General features: G+C 34.5%; 1 protein-coding gene across 3 annotated transcripts in view; it reads right to left on the bottom strand.

Moving 5' to 3' along the window:
* SLC12A2 (solute carrier family 12 member 2) overlaps window positions 1–20,300 on the bottom strand; it is a 104,909-nt gene that overhangs the window by 7,753 nt on the left and 76,856 nt on the right. For 2 of the 3 annotated variants that reach the window (XR_003119802.1, XM_025387501.1), the window contains exons 17-23: window positions 20,067–20,207; window positions 13,682–13,788; window positions 9,670–9,749; window positions 6,795–6,920; window positions 4,336–4,383; window positions 2,780–2,902; window positions 849–960 (exon numbers count right to left, since the gene is read on the bottom strand). Coding sequence is in view for 2 of the 3 variants with exons in the window: in XM_025387501.1 (XP_025243286.1) it covers window positions 849–960; window positions 2,780–2,902; window positions 4,336–4,383; window positions 6,795–6,920; window positions 9,670–9,749; window positions 13,682–13,788; window positions 20,067–20,207 (737 nt within the window). In the remaining variant the exon portion in view is untranslated. The remainder of the gene's footprint in view (window positions 1–848; window positions 961–2,779; window positions 2,903–4,335; window positions 4,384–6,794; window positions 6,921–9,669; window positions 9,750–13,681; window positions 13,789–20,066; window positions 20,208–20,300) is intronic. The other variant, XM_025387502.1, reaches the window with a different exon arrangement.

Raw genomic sequence — 20,300 nt, 5'->3', positions numbered from 1 at the left:
TTTACAGTAGAGAGATGAGAGTAGGCAAAGGAGTAAAAGCCTGAAGTCACATGCATGCTTAGAGCATATGGAAAAGTGTACTGAAGTATAAGGCATACTGGGGGAAATAGAAGAACAGAAAGGGAATGAGAGGACAGACTGTCAAGGGCCTTGACTGCTACATTATAACAATTAGATTTTCTATGGCAGGTAGCAGGAAAGTCGTTAAAGTATTTTGGGTAGAGGAATTATATGGTCAAAACTCTGCTTTCTGAAAAATAAAACTGGGTTTCAATGCTTCTAAGTACCCATATCTTTGATCCATAATGTGTACAATATACACATTAATTAGGTTGAAGATTATGCACATTATGTAGTCTGTACAATATACATGTTACAGGTCAAAGACAAAACAAGTACTTACAGAGCAGGAGAGAAATACTGAAACAAGAACTATAATTGTGACAGTATATTCGGAAAGAATTGGATGAATGACAATGGCATCCTGCATTTTGTTGTCTAGAGTCTACAACAAAATGTATCCCATATACAAATAGGTAATGTTTGTGCACTTTCTCCCCTGATTAAAAGAAAAATGTTGCTTAGCACTTTAAAGTTACAAGTATTTAAGAAGGACATTCTAAAATGCTAATATGTTAAAAAAAATTACATCTAAGTAAAATTAAGTATCTACTAGTTAAACATGAAGACTAAAGACAACAAGGTTATATTTAAAATTTTTAACTTCAGTAAAGAACAAAGCAAGATAATAGACATTTTCTGGATTGTCTAATTTTTATCCTATCAGATTTATACCGTAGCAATGAAGTGCTACTAGATGCATGCCCTTCGATGTGAAATAAACTTACGCTCTCCGGTCATGGTCTATTCTGTTTATTTTTCCACCAATGAATACTCTGATCTTACAATCTTTCCATTTTTTCTTGGTAGTCAGAAGGTAAGGTATCAATAAGGTCAAACCTGAATTATAAAAATATAATGAATCATTTACTAAATGCTAATTTCTTAATCAGGAACATCAATTTAGCCTCGAAAAACACGTCTACTACAACACCATATAAAACAAAAATATTATTTCTGTCCTTCCTTGATAATTCAGTCAAAAAGCCATTAGCAGACCTGAGAAAGAAAGGACTCCTAATGGAGTCTGATCCCATTCAAGGAAGATAGCCAAATGGGATAGTGTATTTATTGACCTTAGCAGGAGCCATGTTTAACAATGAAAATTAGAAATATGAAAAGGTAGAAGCTGGACTGAAATTGGTTTTTGATCTCCATTTATAGCTCCACACACACATATACAAGGAGTTCCTGGCTCTGTCCATCGAGAAGGCCTGGGAGCAGTGACACTGTAGTAGACACAAGCATATCCAATGCCCTGATCTTTGTTTCTAAACACCGTTATTCAGTAAAAGGAACCAGCATTCCTTGGATAAAGGGTTACTTCCACGGCTATGAAGAGAAAGTGTAAAACAATAAAACTGAGCCTGGAACATCTTCTTGTGTTGGAAAATAACTCAAAAGAATGACTGGGACATGATAAATGGAAAGAAATCAGCCTAAGGAGGACTGTGCTGGCGAAATATGGGACAATTGGAACATCAAAACAAACGAAAGTAACAAATTATATTCTGTCATAGTTTGGATATCAGCCCCTACTGAAATCTCATAGTGAACTGTAATTAATCCCCAGTGCTGGAGGTGGAGCTTAGTGAGAGGTGTTTGGATCATGGGGGTTGGTCCCTCAATGTTTGGTGCTTGTCTTTGTGATAGTTCTCATGAGATTGGGTCATTTAAAAGTGTGTGGCATCTCTGTCTCCTGTGTCTCTCTCACTCCTGCTTTCATTATGTGTTATGCCTGTTCCTGCTTTGCCTTCTGCTGTAAGTAAAAGCTCCCTGAGGCTTCTCCAGAAGCTGAGTGATGTCAGGACCATGCTTGTGTGGCCTGCAGAATCGTCAGCAAATTAAACCTCTTTTCTTTACAAACTACCCAGTCTCAGGTATTTCTTCAGAGCAACACAAGAACAGTCTAACACATATCCCACTGAATATCAATAAAATAGGAATTGATGAGTCCACACTGACAGAAATAAAGAGAAAGCTCTTCCTTACAATAAAATGCCAACTAATAAATGAGGAAGAAACGATGGAATAGGAACATCATCATTTGGCAACCACAACAATAACAACAATAAACATCAATGGATGCTAAAGATAGTGGCAAAGGCTGCAAGAATAGTGTATTTACATAGTCTCAGAGTAATTCCTCTGTGCCATCCCCAATACCTGTAATTATAAATTTGGGGGGGGGGAGGATAACTTTTCAGTGAATAAACGTGGTAAAAATCATATATTACTCAATGGTTAATTTCATCAGTGACGGGACAAATCAACATCCTGTGCCACCTGATGAGATGTAGACAGAAGAGCACAGCATCACTTCTGTAATATTTCTGCCAAAGATAGACAACCTAAAAACTAATTAAATAAAACATTAAAATAGCACTTCAAATTGGGTGACAGTCAACAAAACGGTTCACAATATTAAAAGTTAAGGTCATGAAGCTCAAGGAAATACTACTGAACAACCTCCGCATTAGGGATACTGAAAAGACCAGACTGCTAAATGCTGTGCCTGATTCTGAAATGAATCCTTTTGCTTTTGGGAATGCTGGCAAAATTTGAATGGGGTCCACGGGTAAAGAGTGCCTGCCATTTCTTACTATTTTCACAATTTTACTAAATTTAAAATCATTTTTTTAAAAATTAACAACCTTACCTCCATCATCAAAAAGCCACCAGACATCAATAGTATTCTTTCCTTGTTTTTTCTGAAACTGTGTACTAGCTTCAAGAAGCTTTTGGTCAGCTACATTTAAAGGCACAATAGGGCCTTTGGATTCTAAAGGATTAAGCAAAAAATAAAATGTAAGCAAAGTAAATATTAAAGTCCCTTTTGCTGAATTCCTATCGTTTCCTAATTTTTTTATATTCAGATGTTTATACTACAGACAATTCAGACAATTGTATATGGCATCTACCATAAGCGTTCAGTTGTTTATAATAAAAGTTTACTTTATAAATGGCTAGAGAGAACTCTTTACAATAGCTAAACCAATCCAAATTATCTGCCTAATTACTAATATTTTCAAGCATTCTGAATGAATGTAAGAGAATCATAAATAACAGTCAAAAAATTATACTGAGCTGCTAGATTTTGTGTTTTGAAAAGCTGTTTTAGTCAAACTGGACAAATCAAGTTTATACCTGTTCTGTGAAACTATTTCTTTGGTAATCTGGTATCTCAATAATTTAAAGCTCACAACTTTTTAAAAGACAAAGTTGTTATCTGTAATAAAAATGAAAGATGGGAGTTGAAGACATACTAACACATTCTTACAATGATCACAGTGAAACCTTAGTCTAAAGAAAGACTTCTAATTTTTACCTATGTTTTGTCCCCAATAGGTGGAACCCAATTCTAAAGCCATATAACCACCGCATCTTTCTCTGAACCACAGAAAGATGGTGGGAGCTCCTTGGAAGGGCACCCATCTGCTGCAGGCCTGAGAACAGTACACCAAGGAGTTCCCATTTATATTCCCAGGAGTTAAAACAAAACAAAATGAAACAAAAAACAGCATTGATTCCGTGAGCAAGCAAATGACTACCATGAAACTCCTACACCAAAATTTTAAAAGCAGAAATCCATATGAGGACATCTGATTACTTCTGCAGAATGTCACTTTTCATGCTGCTGTGATATATGCAAACATGACAAATGATTTTGCACGATGAAATATGGCTACCAAACCACACTGCTCCATAACTCTCACCTCTATCTCCTTCTCATAAAATTCATGTATGTTGACATGACTGTGTATCTCCCAAACGCAGCACGACTGTGAGAAATATTGTAATTTTTGAAATGAAAAATACATTAGTATCAAAATTGAGGACTTGGCTGGGTACAACTGATGGTAAAGAATGCAAGTGACACTGCAAATAAAACCTGTTTCAGTGTCCCTACTTATCATCTAAACCATGCAGTTTAAAATTAAAAAAAAAAATTAATACCGGCTGTCTGGGTCTGAATATTTCAGAAATGCTACGATGATTGAAAAGAATTTGTCTGTGATATAACTCCATTTCCTGGGAAGGCTTACCTCTTTAGACTAATAATACTTTTTCTAATCTGCATTCACAGAACTGTAACATTACCTCACCATGAAAATAAAAACCAAGGTTAAAAAAAAAAGAGAAGGGAATAAGGCTGGAGTTAAAGAGTTTACAGTATGAAAAAGGGATTAAAATAAAATGATGAAAAATGCCTGCCTTTTTTCAACAGTGGTTGAGTTGCAGTCTTGCCATCCTCTTCCTCAACTAGATTATGTTTAAAAAACACAAAAATATGTTAATTGCCTTTATATTAATAAAATGATAAAAATGCAACTAGAGCACATTTATAAACAAAATATAGTAGGAAGCAACAGTCCACTGAAAAAGAAGACTGAAGATTAATATTTTCTGCACTGAGTGCTGAAGCTTCTAAAAAGCACACATATTTGAGACCCCTCCCCTACAGGATGACTAACACCTCTAATTTCTGTAAAATTATTTTTTAAATTTCAGCGTATTTTTAAAATTTTTACACTTTCATACTTGAGAAGATGTTGAACTGTGGCTTATAAAGTATAAATGACATTAAACATTGATATTGCAGATAATACATAAATTTTAAACATGCCACTGCATCACTGTGCAAATAACTGAAGAGCAATTTTAGAAACATTTAATGGATATTTGTTGTTTGTAAAAAATTAATCACCACTTGAAATATTAAGAAATTTGATCAGAGAAAGAAGTATTTTTGCTTTATATAAAACGCCAGGTTATACAGGAGTGATTTTTCTCAAATATGTAAATGTATATGTGTATGTATATATGTGTGCATATATTTATCCATTTATATTTAAAAATATCTACAAATATTTTTCTGGCATTAAAAATTTTCCTAATCTCATTCTGTTCCCTTAATATAAGCTTGTATTAAAATATTTGTTTACGGCATATAAAACTCCGGACTTGGACAGGAGAGTATACTGCAATGGGCTCTGGAGTTAGACTGCAAGATTGCAATCTTCCCTCTACTCATTTTACTAGCTGAGTGAGCTTTCGTTACTGAACTTGCTTTTCTCATTTGTAGAAAGAGGTGTTAGTACCTACCTCTTAAGCTCGTTATACTAATGCAAGTATTAATGCACTGAGCTCTGGGCCTGGCAGAAAGTATTTAAAGGGTGTTCTTTACGACTCTTTGCATGATGTATGCTTCAATAACCAAGACAAACACAGCTAAATACTGTAGATTTATAATAACTACACAATAATGTCTCTAATTCTGAAGACTTTAAAATGTATAAACTTTTCTATAATATCTATGCTGCTGACTTTGAGAATAACTGACAGAAAATAAACACAAAGCAAACGCTAATTTCTTAAACTTGTAATGGAAAAAGAATCAACTATATTTAATTTTATAGCATTCAATATTGTTCTTATAAAGCAGATATTTAATGGCATTTGTCTTTGATAATAAAAATTATAAATATAACTATGGATATGCTGCATTTGTTTAAAAGAGCTCAGAAATGTCAAGGAAATCTTGACATTTAACAATTATAAAGTAAGTTAAAGGCATTTAGATTTTTACAATAAAAAGGTAAGTAGAAATGTACTGACCCACTTTCCTGTTCTATAAAAATAATGATTTCATAAGATTGTAACATATATTAATTAGCTAATATATGGGTAACATCCACTATAATGTGGGTGCATGGAGTAGATGCTTGATATGTATTACTTCTTACCCTCCCATTAAACTTCACCTATTAATTCCCAACAGATTCTGTAGAAAAAGAATGTTTGAAGCAAAAGAAAAAAACAAAAAAGAGGAAATGAAAGAATGTATACTGCAAACTAAAATAAATGCTGGAATATAAGAACAGTTATCAGAATCAGTTTATAGAATTTTGAGGAAAAACAAAATAAATTATAATCAAGCCAGCAAAGAACCGAAAAGGAAAATGGGTGTGAACTAAACTTTACTAATACTCTAAGCCAACAAGGTAATAAGAAGGAAAGAAATAAAAAGCAACATTACTGCTTCTAAACAATATAGAAGAGATAAACTGCACAAAGACATGATTGGTCCAAGGTTGTAATTTCAGAAAAAGAATGGGAAATACTTTGCAGGAATCAAAAGTATGTTATAGTCTGATGATTTACAGCGCAGATTTTTTTCTTGTTGCGTGTCAGCTAGGAATAGGACAGATGGAGATACTAGACCGAACAGAGGTAGGAGAGTGAGGGTGGGAGAGTAAGATTTGGAAGTCATCCTTCTTTTCTTCTCAAACATGACACACAGATTTGTGGATGAAATTATGTGAAAGTTTCATGAGTTTGTTACTTTAAAATTACCATGTTCTTTCCAAATTTAGATTTAACCTATGCTTCAAATTAAAATGTTTTATTTAAAGCAACTATAAATAAAAACACAGAGGCCATATTAGTAAATATCTGGCATGGTTTCTGTCTGATGATCTACTCTAGTACCTTACACAGCTAGTCATTTTGTAGCCATTTTTGAAAGCCATAAATTCTACCTGACCAGCAAGAAATGACCAGTACAAGTTTGAGAACAGGTTATTTTTATAAGACATATTATATAATTAAAAATATTTCTCCCAAATTAAAACATTACTATTAATAAGACTTATTGTTTGAATGAAAATTACCTTTGTGTGTAACCGGTTTTTCACTGAGTGGTTTGGAAGTATCTAAATCGGATTTTTTACTATACTCCACACTTACTACCACATCCTTGGTGCCAGGTGATTTCTCTTGTGATGACAGTAATTCTTCTGTAGACACAAAATTATTTAAAATAGTATCTAAGTCATATTTTAACTGTTAAATAAGGCATTATGGTTTAGTAATAAAACTATTATGAAAAAATGTTTGTTATAAATGCCTTCTTATTTAAACAACTGTGATAATCTGTTTGAAATGACTATTCATTTAAATACGTAAACCACAACTAGGTTACAGGTTGAATATTCTGATCTGAAAATCTGAAACTTTTTACATACTTAACATGATGCTCAAAGGAAATGCTCAATGGAGCATTTCAGATTTTGGATTTCTGAACCAGAGATGCTCAACTGGTAAGTACCATGTAATGCAAACATTCCAGAATCAACCTCCTCCCTCCAAATTCTGAAACCCTTCAGGTTCTAAGCATTTTGGATACAGATACATAAACTGTATTTGAATTACGAGCTAGAGAATTAGTAATGAGTACAATTCATAGAACAGTAGAATCTGGTAGACAGTAATACATAGTATGTGAATCAATTCTGCTCTCAAAATCAGTTACATAAAAAATGTAAAATGTAACAACTGTCCATAGATATGTAAGATGACAGACAATACTGAAAAATTATACCCACTACTATAAAACCAAGACCACCGAATACAGTCTTCCTAAGTTCATGGTGAAAGTACCATCTCTTCCTTTTAAAGTAGTTTTTCTTCATTTTCTCTTTTTGTCAGAGTTAGTAAAGATTTAACTTCCACCATACAAATATGTATCACAAAGACAAATATAAAACTGATAGTATGTCCATAATCCTCATCATTTATTTGTGTAAATGAAGAGAAACAAAAGAAACTACATGCCAGCACTATGCTAAGAGCTCGCAGGCCTTAATCTCCTTTTTAATCTTAACAACCAACCTGTAAGGTAAATACATTTTAACACATAAGGAAACTGAGGCTTGGAAGTCACCAAATTTGCCTAGGCTACAAAACATCTAACAGAAAAGGCTGAGATTTTAAAAGCAGATTTGCCTGACTCCAATGCCTATGCCCTTAATTCTTATGCCCAGTCAAATTCCTGTTTTAAAACTTAACGATGAATAATAAGGTATTCAAAAACATTTCACAATGATTATAAATACATGAAAATACTTTCTAAAAGTTTCAATCACATTCAAACTTCAGTAAATGATAGAACTATATAATTTATTCATCAAACTGTGATATGTGAAAGGGAACACTACTATTTCTGTTGAGTTAACAGGTATAAGGCACTCTAAACCTCAATTCTGGTAGAGCAAGAAATAATTGAATAATTTGCCAAACCTACTCCAGATTGCTGAAAATGCATATTTGGTTACATGGATAAAGACCTCAAAGCGTTTCAAAACTGCAGACTGCCCTTAAAGGGGTAAAGAGAGGGAAGATTAAAACAATTTACAGAAGCAGATACTTCTTAAGTATTTAGGCTTAGGGGTAATATGTTATATATGTAAATTTTCTTAAGCTTATAATTTCTTAAACTACCAGAAAATCTTCACAGTTGGTTTTTTTTTTTTTTTTTTTTTTTCTCCCCTGCTTTGTTTTGTTTTGAGACAGAATCTTGCTCTTGTCGCCCAGGCTGGAGTGCAATGGAGCAATCTTGGCTCACTGTAGCCTCTGCCTCCTGGGTTCAAGCAATTCTCCTGCCTCTGCTTCCCGAACATCTGGAATTACAAGCATGCCTGGCTAATTTTTGAATTTTTAGTAGAGACGTGGCTTCACCATGCTGGTCAGGCTGGTCTCAAACTTCTGATCTCTGGTCATCCACTCACCTCGACCTCCTAACATGCTGGGATTACAGGCATGGGCCATGGTGCCTGGCCATAGTTTTTATAAAGTTGGCAAAAGCAGTAATTATACCTTACTTAGGCTTTAATCTTCACTTCCAAAAATGCTTTAAAAGTTACACACTATAATATTTACACACTATTCCTGACATGTCAAAATTATACAGTAATGATGGGAGACAAGAAAAGTACATAGAAAGGGGGAACACATAGGGAGATGTCTGTAGTGACAGAACAGTTCTGTATCTTTATTGCAATGGTGGTTACACAAATGAACACATAGTAAGTGGCACACAACTACACAATCACACACAAGAGTTGTAAAACTGCTGAAATATGAAAAAGGTCCGTGGATTGTTCCAATGTCAATTTCCTGGCTTGGATACAGTACCTTAGGATAAGGCAAGATATTACCATTGGGGGAAACTGGATGAAGGGTACAGAGGACCTCTCTACTATTTTTTTGCAACTTCTTGTGAATCTATAAATATTTTTAAATTAAAAAATGTTTTTTAAAAAAACATTCATTAGGTCTGCTGAAGATAGAAAACATTACGACAAAGTTTAGGCTTCTACTATCAATATGACTGTACAAAGCATAGTTTTATAAATATGAAAATGTCTAATGATTTAGTAGTCATTTAAAAATTTTTCTTCAGGCTATTTTACTTATGTCTTTAAAAAACCTGGCCAACAGACAAACCTAACTAATGTCTGCTTCTCTTAAGCTTATCCTTTGGATTGAATTTTATTCTCTCCAGTAATAATCACTAACCATCATCCAGGTTGGTACAAAGAGAAAACACAAACTTTAGTGGAGTCAAACAGATGTGATCTTAAAATGCCATATAATAAGTCCATGACACATAATTATTAAAAGTAATGAAGAGTTCGTGAGAATATAATTTTCTAACAAAGTAGTTTATTTTTTTTAAATAAGAAACTTATTTCAAGCAAAATTTACCTTGTCCTTGAAGATGAGATATATCCAGACCTTCTTTTAGGCGAATAACCACTACTCCATATTGTATGTCAAAGGCATCACTAAAAACAAAAAAACAAAAACAACAAAAAAACCCCACAAAAATTTGTGTTATCCTCTATAAAATAAAGATAATAGTAGACGATCTCTAAAATTACTTTCAGCTTTAAATGTCTGATTTTTAAAACATGCTTTGAAAATCACTAAATCACTTGTTGAGATATGTATGTTAGTTTCAAATCCCACAACATTCTCTTCTGTAATACCCTTGAAAACTACTTTTCAGATCTTTGCAGTACTGACATTATACCTACAGCAGTGGTTTAAAGCAGCAGCAGTATTTTTATCCTTCTGAGTTAAATTATAGAAAAACTACTTTCAGAATCCCGCTATATTTATATTTGGGCTTATACCATTAAAACCAAGAGAAATACATGAAGACACACACACAAAAACCTACATGCTACTGCGAACGATAGCAGGTTCCAGGATATGAAGAAATTCTTTTTGAAAAGACTGAGGGAATTTTAACATAATTTTTAAATTTTTACAAAACTGATTTGAACAGTGGTTCAAAGATTTTACATACATCTGCAAATACATATTTACCTCTCCCTTTTTTTTTTTTTTTTTTTTTTTGAGACAGAGTCTCACTCAGTCACCCAGGCTGGAGTGCAGTGGCGTGATCTCGGCTCACTACAACCTCTGCCTCCTGTGTTCAAGCAATCGTTCTGCCTCAGCCTCCCAAGTAGCTGGGAGTACAGATGCGTACCACCACGCCCGGCTAATTTTTGTATTTTTAGTAGAAATGGGGTTTCACCACATTGGCCAGACTCCTGACCTTGTGATCCACCTGCCTCATCCTCCCAAAGTGCTGGGATTATAGGCGTGATCCCTTTCATTTTTAAAAACACAATTGAGAGCATTCTATACACACAGAAAATACATTAAAATTTCAAACACAGCTTTAAAACCAGACTTAAACCCTGGAATCTCAGTTATGAGCATAAATCTTCATTTTAATCCAAGTTTTTCTCAAATCTACTGAATTAATTTTAAATTTCGAAGCATCATGTTGTTCTCTGATAGTGGTAGCAGGTTTAACTTTCATCTTTAATATTTTTCATTGCACAAGTAATAAGTATTCACTGTAGATATATTAAAAATGATATATTAAGATATAGCTATATGAAATTAAAAAGGCTAAAATCCAATAAAATGGTCAAATTATTAATCTTACTGACAAATGGAAGAATGTGTTCAGGATATAATATATGGTTATAAAAGGTCTTTTGTTTTTAAATCATGGAGAGACAATCTGGCCACATTCCTAAGATGAGCTAACTAAAGTTAAAAAAGTCACTGGAGAAAGAAATTTAACAGGCAATATTAAATAGATGGATATATGATAGATGATATAGACAGGTAGATGCATGGATAGATGGATATGGTTTTTGAGAGAAGCAAAACAGAGTTTAAGGAATTAATTTAAGGAATTAATCTTTCTCAGTTGTATCTTGAAAGATCTCATTAATACTAGAGGAAAAAATACAGACATTTGAAAAATTGGTTAATCGATTAAATCAAAATCAATTTCTTTAAAGCTAGGGAATATAGCTCCCCAAGTTTACTGTGGATTAAAACGAATAAATGTTTTTGTTATAAGCTATAAAAACTGATTTGCAGCTTCAGATCTTATATACTACTAATAAAAACAACATATAAAGCATACCTAAATTGCACAAGGTATTTAAAAATCACAGCTAAAACATCAGTGGAAGTGCAACAAGATAAAGAATAAGCAGTGTCACTGCTTTGAAACTGCTATTAATTTACATGGTTCTAAAATCAGAAAGTGGTATTTCACCTATCCTTTAACTGCTGCCTGACGTACAGGAGTCATGTTCAGAGTCATACTCAACGTTCAGAACACTCACTCACTTTAATCCCTAGAAGGTCAGAGTCAGAAAGACCCCTTCCAGTGTTCCATTATGAGCAACTACACCTAATAACATGACAGGCGTATGAAATAATTTGTAAAAAATGTCACTTTTTCTATTTTTTAGGATAATTACTTCATCTCACTGCTCTTAGGTCTTGAGAGAGAAAAAGCATAGCCCACGGCTCACGGGTTTCATGGCTCATGGACCACATTAATCTTTCTGTCCCTAATCCCTATATATACAGAATACAGAATTAGAAAGCCACAACGAGGTTTTGCTTACAAAAAAGTTAATAAAACCAAAGCTCAACAGTAGTGACAACATGCAACAAATCAGCAGAGTTTTAATTTTACAAAAAGCATTTAACAATTAGTTGGTAAATCTTGTTTACCATATATATTACTAATCCATATAAAGAGATCCGTTAAAAAGTAGAGTATGAGATCCAGCTGTTTCCTCAAAGACTTTTCAAATGTCCCTAATAAAACCATCACATGTGAGACAGGCAAATATATGCGGTTATAGCCAAAGATACAACAGGAGTTCCAGCAAGGAAGTGACTCCAGTGAGAAAAAAGGGTGATCAGATCAAAATTCATAGAGAAAATAGGACTTAAACTTTAATCTTAAAGCTACTTTGTAAATAAAAGTGTTTTGTTTGTTTTAAAGGACAATTATAAGAAGTGGACAGTTTTATTTCATCAGTGCTTAGGATGAGAAAAAAAAAAACTCCTCAAATCAAGTATGTCATAGTGGAGAGGGAATGCTTATCTTCAGTATAAACAAGATAAACAGGTTAGGCAAATCTTAGAATAGTAGGAAAACAAGTACTTTTCAAGATTAAGAAGAAAATCTGGCAAAAACAAACAAAAAAAACCGTTTTATTCTTTTTGTTAAATAACTCGGTTTCAAAAAGCATGTGGTAGATTACACTCAACAGACACATCCACAAAAATCCACAAACAGAATACAACCAGAAAGACAAAGTAGCAAAAGAATAAAAAAGAACACACTAGACCAGGGGTCCCCAATCCCCGGGTCATGGACCAGTGGTGGGTGGGGTCATGGACCAGTGGTGGGTGGGGCCTGTTAGGAACTGGGCAGGCTACACAGCAGAAGGTGAGCCATGGGCAGGTGAGCATTACCACCTGAGGTACACCCCCTGTCAGATCAGCAGCGGCACCAGATTCTCAAAGGAGTGCAAACCCTATTATGAACTGCACATGTGAGGAATCTAAGCTGTGCGCTCCTTAGGAAAATTTAATGCCTGATGATCCTCAATTGTCTCCCATCACCCCCAGATGGGACTATCTAGTTGCAGAAAAACAAGCTCAGGACTCCCACTGAGTCTACATTATGGTGAATAGGTAATAATAAAGTCCACAATAAATGTAATGCGCTTGAATCATCCTGAAACCACAGCCCCCACCACTACCCATGTCTGTGGAAAAATCGTTTTCCATGAAACTGGTTCCTGGTGCCAGAAAGGTTGGGGACTGCTGCACTAGACAACCCAAAAAACGGAAGTTACAGTGAACTCAAACTTAACTCTTCAAGATGGTAGAAAAACAAAACATGTAAGTACATTTAAATAAAAGAAATGTAAATAACGTAATGAATGAACCAAATGATTAACTGCAAAATTTGTTTGGAAGGGGAACAAGCCTAAACAGGGATAAAATACCCTTCTCCTCAGCACATTATAATGACATAGTTTAGGAGGTGATGGGTCTAACATTCAGGAACTCTGCTCAGCAACAGCTGTAGGAATAGGAAAAAGTTTACAAACTTAAATGAGAAGCCAGAGTGTATACATGTATACATATACATACATAGGTATGTGTGTATATATATATGCATGTATGTAAAGAGACAAAGATCAATAAAAAATTAATAGATTATCAATTTAAAACTCAGATGATTTGTGTGATTCTTTTCGTTCTTATATTTCCATTAGAAGAGACGTGAGAAACAGGCTCCAAAAATTAGGGCAAGCTTTCAAAATTAACATTTTCTAAATGAACTACATTATTGAATTAAAAAGATACTTACTGAAATAAGTTTATATACATATCCACATCCCTCATATCTGCTTGCAACCAATCTTTCTTAAATCCAAGGACAAGTGTGTTTGGCTTCATACGACCAAGACCAGCAGCCTAAAATATAGGGTCAATATAACTTTACAGATATATTATTTTCAACAAAATATTTTCTGAAGTGATAAAACTGTCCTCCAAATTGACAGCTTCTATAGACACTCTTAGCAAAAATTCTTCAGCATTGCATATATGCATATTTACTTATAAATTATATATACTACTCCACTGATATTACTTATAAGTAAACATACACAAAAATATAATTTAAAAATAAAATACTTGAAAAGTTCTAAATGTACATTTTTGTACTTTTATGATCTACCAAAATTTTCGTATTTTTTCTAAGACAAACAGATTATAATACAGTGGTATTCTCATTTATATATTTTGATAACACCATTAAAAACTACAAACAAAAGTCCAAATGAATGCAGTTCTGAATCACATCAATACTAAAATCTGAATTTGTTCTACCAATCATGCAAAAGTTTTTGCTGACATTCAGCTAATTTCCTTCCTCAGTTGTTCCATCAATTTTTCTTGCAACCTAATCAGGATTTGCAACTCAGTATGTTTAACAATAGAGAATCGGTTTTGGGGTCTCCCTTCAGCCCTTCCTGGATACCAAAATCTGCAAATGCTCAAGCCCCTTATATAAAATGGCATAGTATTTGCATATAACCTACACATATCCCTGCTTATTCTTTAAATCATCTCAAGATTACTCATAATAGCTAATACAATATAGTTATATTGTATTTTAAAATTTGTATTATTTTTATTGTTGTATTATTATTTTTTCAAATAATTTTAAGCCATGGTTGGTTGAATCTGTAGATGTAAACCTGCAGACACAGAGGGCCAAAGTATCCCCCAAAATCCACTCAATCTAAGATTTCTAAACACATCAGAAAATTCTGTTTCCAAGATTGTGTGCACACACGTTTTAGTATTTTATTGTAGAAAAAGAGGAATAAAAAAATTGTCATTTTAACCATTTTTTTAAAAATGTACAATTCAATAGTATTAATTATATTCACAATGTTATATAATCAACACTACTATCTACTTCTAAACATTTTTCATCACCCCAAACAGAAATTCTATAACCATCAAGTAATAATTACCCATCCCCTTCTCCCTCCAACCCTTGGTAATATCTACTTCTGTCTCTATGAATCTGCCTATTCTAGATATTGTATGAGTGAAATAACAGTATGCGTCCTTGGCAAAATGTCTTCAAGGTTAATCCATGTTGTAGAACTTCGTTCCCTTTTATGGCTGAATAATATTTCATATAACATACACACAACACACATACATACACACACACACCACATTTGTTTATCCATTCATCTGTTGGGAGACACTTTTATCTTTTGGCTATTGTGAACAACACCGCAATGAATATTTTTTATCTGTCCCTTTTGTTGCTCATGCTTTTGGTGTCATATCTAAGAATTCACTAACAAATCCAACGCCATGAAGTCTTATTGCTATGTTTTCTTCTAAGAGTTTTATGGGTTTTGCTCTCATGATTCATGTCACTGATTAAATTTTTATATATAGTGTGAGGTCACATAGGATTATTTGTGACATACTTATATCATTTTTTTTTTTTTTTTGAGATGGAGTCTCGCTCTGTCGCCCAGGCTGGAGTGCAATGGCTGGATCTCAGCTCACTGCAAGCTCCGCCTCCCGGGTTTACACCATTCTCCTGCCTCAGCCTCCTGAGCAGCTGGGACTACAGGCGCCCGCCACCTCGCCCGGCTAGTTTTTTTTGTATTTTTTAGTAGAGACGGGGTTTCACTGGGTTAGCCAGGATGGTCTCGATCTCCTGACCTCGTGATCCGCCCGCCTCGGCCTCCCAAAGTGCTGGGATTACAGGCTTGAGCCACCGCGCCCGGCCACTTACATCATTTTTTAAAAAAATTAATTCAAATATTTATCAAGTGTTGACCTACTTGGGATAATTAGGACAGAAGAAATATCCCTAACTCTGTAAAGCTTACATCTGTTTTCAAAGTGTTCCATCCATGTACAGACTTCTTTCAAGAAGTAAATTTTCCCCCCATTCAATACTGAAAGCACCTTTGACTTGAAGAGGCAGATAAAAATATTCATTTTAGTTTTTTAAAACTATCTTAACCACACAGCATATTTTTAATTGGGGGCGGGGAAGGAATTGGGGAGTAAAAGAAAACCAAGAATATCTTTAGGTTGACAGCTTTTTAAAGAACTAAGCCATAAGATAACCAGTACCTTCTTAATGGTACAAAATACTGTCAGGTCACTCACAGAAATTTGTTACAATCCTGTAATAATTAAAAGGTTTTATTTTTATAAAGTTAACAGTAACATCTTGCTGTACTCTGTGTACTTATATTTTCAATTTTGTTATTGCAATAACTTTCCCTTGAATGACTGAAACTTCATATATATCATTCTTATCCCTAAATCCTTTGCAAATTCCAATCAAAGTAGCTATTCAGTCAGAGGTAATGTTTTCAGTGTCCAAATAACAATATGTTTATCAATGGAGTAATTTACTACCGAAAATATGTCTTCTCCAGAACACACTTCTTTACTATGTGATAGGAAAGGAGTTCTTCATGGATTACATAATTGAAACTTATTTAGCAAAATGCAGTCATTTGAAGCTTATTACACTAGTTTCAAACATTCCCACTGTGTTATTTCTTCAAATCTTTAGCAATGTTTTCTGTTCATCTTAAGTCAAAATTTGCTGACAAAAAAAAATGTATTTAGTTTTGCTATTTAAATATGAAGGTTTAAAACTGTGTTGATAATCAGGTGGCTATTGCCTTACAAAAAATTTAAAGGGACAAGGAAATTACAAACATACAAAACAAGAAAATTAGCAGTGCTAATGTCCTTTGCTTAAAGAGGTCTTTAAGCAAGCTATTTAGTGATAAGATTGTCTCTTCTTTAAAATAGTGAAGTCTTAGACGGGGCATGGATGCTCCCGTCTATAATCCAAGCACTGTGAAAGGCTGAGACAGGAGGATTGCTCAAGCTCAGAGTTCAAGACCAGGCTGAGCAACATGGTGAAACCTTATCTCTACAAAAACCAGTCAGGCATGGTAGTGCATGCCTATGGTCCCAGCTACTCAGGAGGCTGAGGTGGAAGGATCACTTGAGCCCAGGAGGTGGAGGCTGCAGTCAGCTATAGCTACTGCACTCCAGCCTGGGAGACAGAGTGAGATTCTGTCTCAAAAAAAAAAAAAAAGTTTTGTTGTGGAAGCTGGATACTTACACGCAGGTTTAATGATAAATAGATGCTTAAGATTATAATTAGTAACTAGAAAGATGAGGGGACAGAGAAAAATTGAGGGTAAGTCCAGTAAAACAAATAACATCTAAAAACAGCAGCTCTACAACTACACTAAAAGTCACTGTACAAACAAATTAATGTAAAAAATTCTTTTGACAAAGGTAATAAACAACTAAAAGACATTTGACACTCTGTGTAACACGATTCCCAACAGTAGAAAGGAAAGAGAAATACTCTCAGCAGCTACTTACACTAAAAATTACAGTTACTAGTTCTACGGAGGCAACCGGCACCTATTTGTAATAATATTTCATACAGTTCCTCAGACAGCTCTGCTAGAAAGTCAGTCTCCTAAGTATCTTTCTCAAAACAATACTCTTCTATTTATCCTAAAACTTTGCCCCACACTGATATAGTTGTCATGGCCCACTGCAGTAAATATATTAGGCGGATGAGAGTAATTTGGAGGATGAATTCTAGCTCCTGCCAAATTTACAAAAGAATCATTTATACCACTGGGACTTCCTAGAGCAGTGATTCTTAAAGTATAGTCCCTCAACCAAATTAGCAGTATCACCTCAAATTCTCTTGGAAGTGCAAACGCTGGGCCCTCACCCCAGATCTGATTAATTGTGGGGTGGGGTCTAACGATCTGTGTTTTAACAAGTCTACTAGATGATTCTGACGCATGCTGAAGTTTAACAACCACTGCTCTAAAGAAAAATTTTCATTTATTTCCTTCCTAAAATGTATTGCTTCTATAAATTGGTTATCAGAATGTTCCTATAAATTATACGAAGGAAACAAGATTTACCTACTAGAAATAACCATATGACCCAGTGTAGCATTCTACCTGAAATATTTCAATATTTCACATACAAAAAGGAATAAGTATAAAGTAATAAACACTCATGTATCTACCACTCCATTAAGAAACATCAGAAACACAGTAAAGCCTCCAATGTTCTTCACGTTCTCGTTGCATTTTTACTACGTATTCTATCATTTAGGAATTCATACATATAAAATTTACTACTTTTAAAAATATTTAAATCTTCATATTGTTCCTATACTTTTTAAAACTTGCTATTTTTCCTAAGCACTGTTTCTGAGGTATATCCATGCTGATAGCTCCCCTTCACCACTGTATAGAATTCTACCATACATCTGTACTGTTTTCATTTCTGTGATTGCTGGTTGTTACTTCCAATTCTTTCTCACTATTACAAATGATGTTGCCATGAAGTTTCTTTTTCTTTTTTTTTGAGATGCGGTCTCGCTCTGTCACCCAGACTGGAATGCGCTGTCATGATCTTGGCTCACTGCAACCTCTGTCTTGGGAGTTCAAGAGATTCTCTTGCCTCAGCCTCCCAGGTAGCTGAGATTACAGGTGTGTGCCACCACAACTAACTAAGTTTTGTATTTTTAATAGAGACAGGGTTTCACCATGTTGGCCAGGCTGGTCTTGAACTGCTGACCTCAGGTGATCCACCTGTCTCAGCCTCCCAAAGTGCTGAGATTACAGGAGTGTGCCACTGCGCCCGGCCTGAAGTTTCATATAGCCTTCTTCACATGTGCAAAAGTTCCTGTGAGATGCACACCTAAGAACAGAGCGTCCTAGAATATTCAAACCCAATTTGCAGGACATTCTGCCAGGTTGCTTTCCTATTTTGGACAGCGTTGTTGTCCAATCTACATTACCACAGCATTTCAAAGATGTCCAGTTGCTCTATTTCAGGGGTGTCCAATCTTTTGGCTTCTCTGGGCCACACTGGAATAATTGTCTTGCGCCATACACAGAATACACTAACACTAATGATAGCTGAGGAGCTTAGAAAAAAAAAATCACAAAAATAGCTCATAATATTTTAAGAAAATTTATGAATTTGGGTTAGGCCACATTCAAAGCCATCCTGGGCCACACATAGTCTGCGGGTTGAACCAGCCTGCTCTATGCCACTTCTAACACTCTGTATTGGCAGACTTAATTTGGGGTCAGTCTAACGGATATGGAATAAGAGTATATTGTGCTTTTAATTTTTATTTCTGTCATTTAGTTTTCCTCTCTGTTCATATATTTTGCTGGTTTTTTTTTTTTGTTACTGACATAGTATTTCTGTCTGTATTCTGGACCGTATCTTTTGTTGATTACATGTCAGGATCACTATCTTCCCGTGGTCTCTGCTTCCTTTTCTTATTTTCAGGTTTTCTTTAGAATCTCAAAATTTTAAACTACAAAACTACTGCACTCAATTTTTGGTGCCTCACTCTTCCCTAGCTCAAGGTCGTAAAATCATTTTAGAATTTTTTTCTATAAACGAAACAAATTGGCCTTTTAAATTTAGGTGTTTAATCCATCTGGAGGTATGTTTTGTGTGGTTTTCATAAGGATCCAGTCTTTTTTTTCACGTAAATAAAGAATTATTCTGGCCCATGCTTTCAATAGCACCTCTGTCATGTATGTTAAGTTTCTGGTATTTTGTGGCATTCATCTAACTGTCTACTGCTATATTTTGTGCTGTTTCTTCTGTTTTGTGCCATTCATCTAACTGTCTATCACTATATTTAACACCACAATGTCTTAATTACTACAGTTTTTTGACAGGGCTTTCTTTCCTATCAAGCAAGCCTACCCTGTCCCTTCTTCCTGGATTGCCTTGGCTATTCTTAACCCTGTGCTTATCAAGTTCTAAGAAACACACAACAAAAAGAGATCAGAAGACAATACTCTGAGTCTCCCACCTCTACTTTAACAAAGTAGCTCCACAATTACACAGTTAACACAGAACAACACAATATTTCTACGGTCCCTTTAATTCTGAATTATACAAATCCTAGTAGTTTACTTTCAGTGTCTCATGCTCTACTGATTGAACTAGCCAGGCGACCCAAAGTAGTTTACTTTAATAAAGACATAAAAAAAAGATTTATCATTTGTATTAATATGAAGAACGAAATCTATGAAATCTAGAATTAAAAAGTTTTAAAAAGCTTATACAAATCTAAAATGTAGGCATTTGAAAAGCATTAACAAAGTTACCTGCATCAAATACTGTGCACCTTCTCTCAAGTCATCTGCATGTACTGGAGCGTAAAATGCCTTCATTTTGTTCTTAATAAGCCATCGCTGATATTTGGCTTGATCGATGGACATCTCTTTCATGGCTTGTCTTCGAGGACCCTTTGAATAAAAGTATTAATAATATATTTAATTAAAAAGTAAACTACTTCACATTTACATAAACCATTCATCCTGTTATACTGGCTTGAAACA

The sequence above is a fragment of the Theropithecus gelada genome, chromosome 6, assembly GCF_003255815.1.
Source record: "Theropithecus gelada isolate Dixy chromosome 6, Tgel_1.0, whole genome shotgun sequence".
NCBI classification, from domain to species: Eukaryota; Metazoa; Chordata; class Mammalia; order Primates; family Cercopithecidae; genus Theropithecus; species Theropithecus gelada.
Note: the sequence above shows the minus strand (reverse complement) of the source record. Positions and strands in the feature narration are given on the sequence as shown.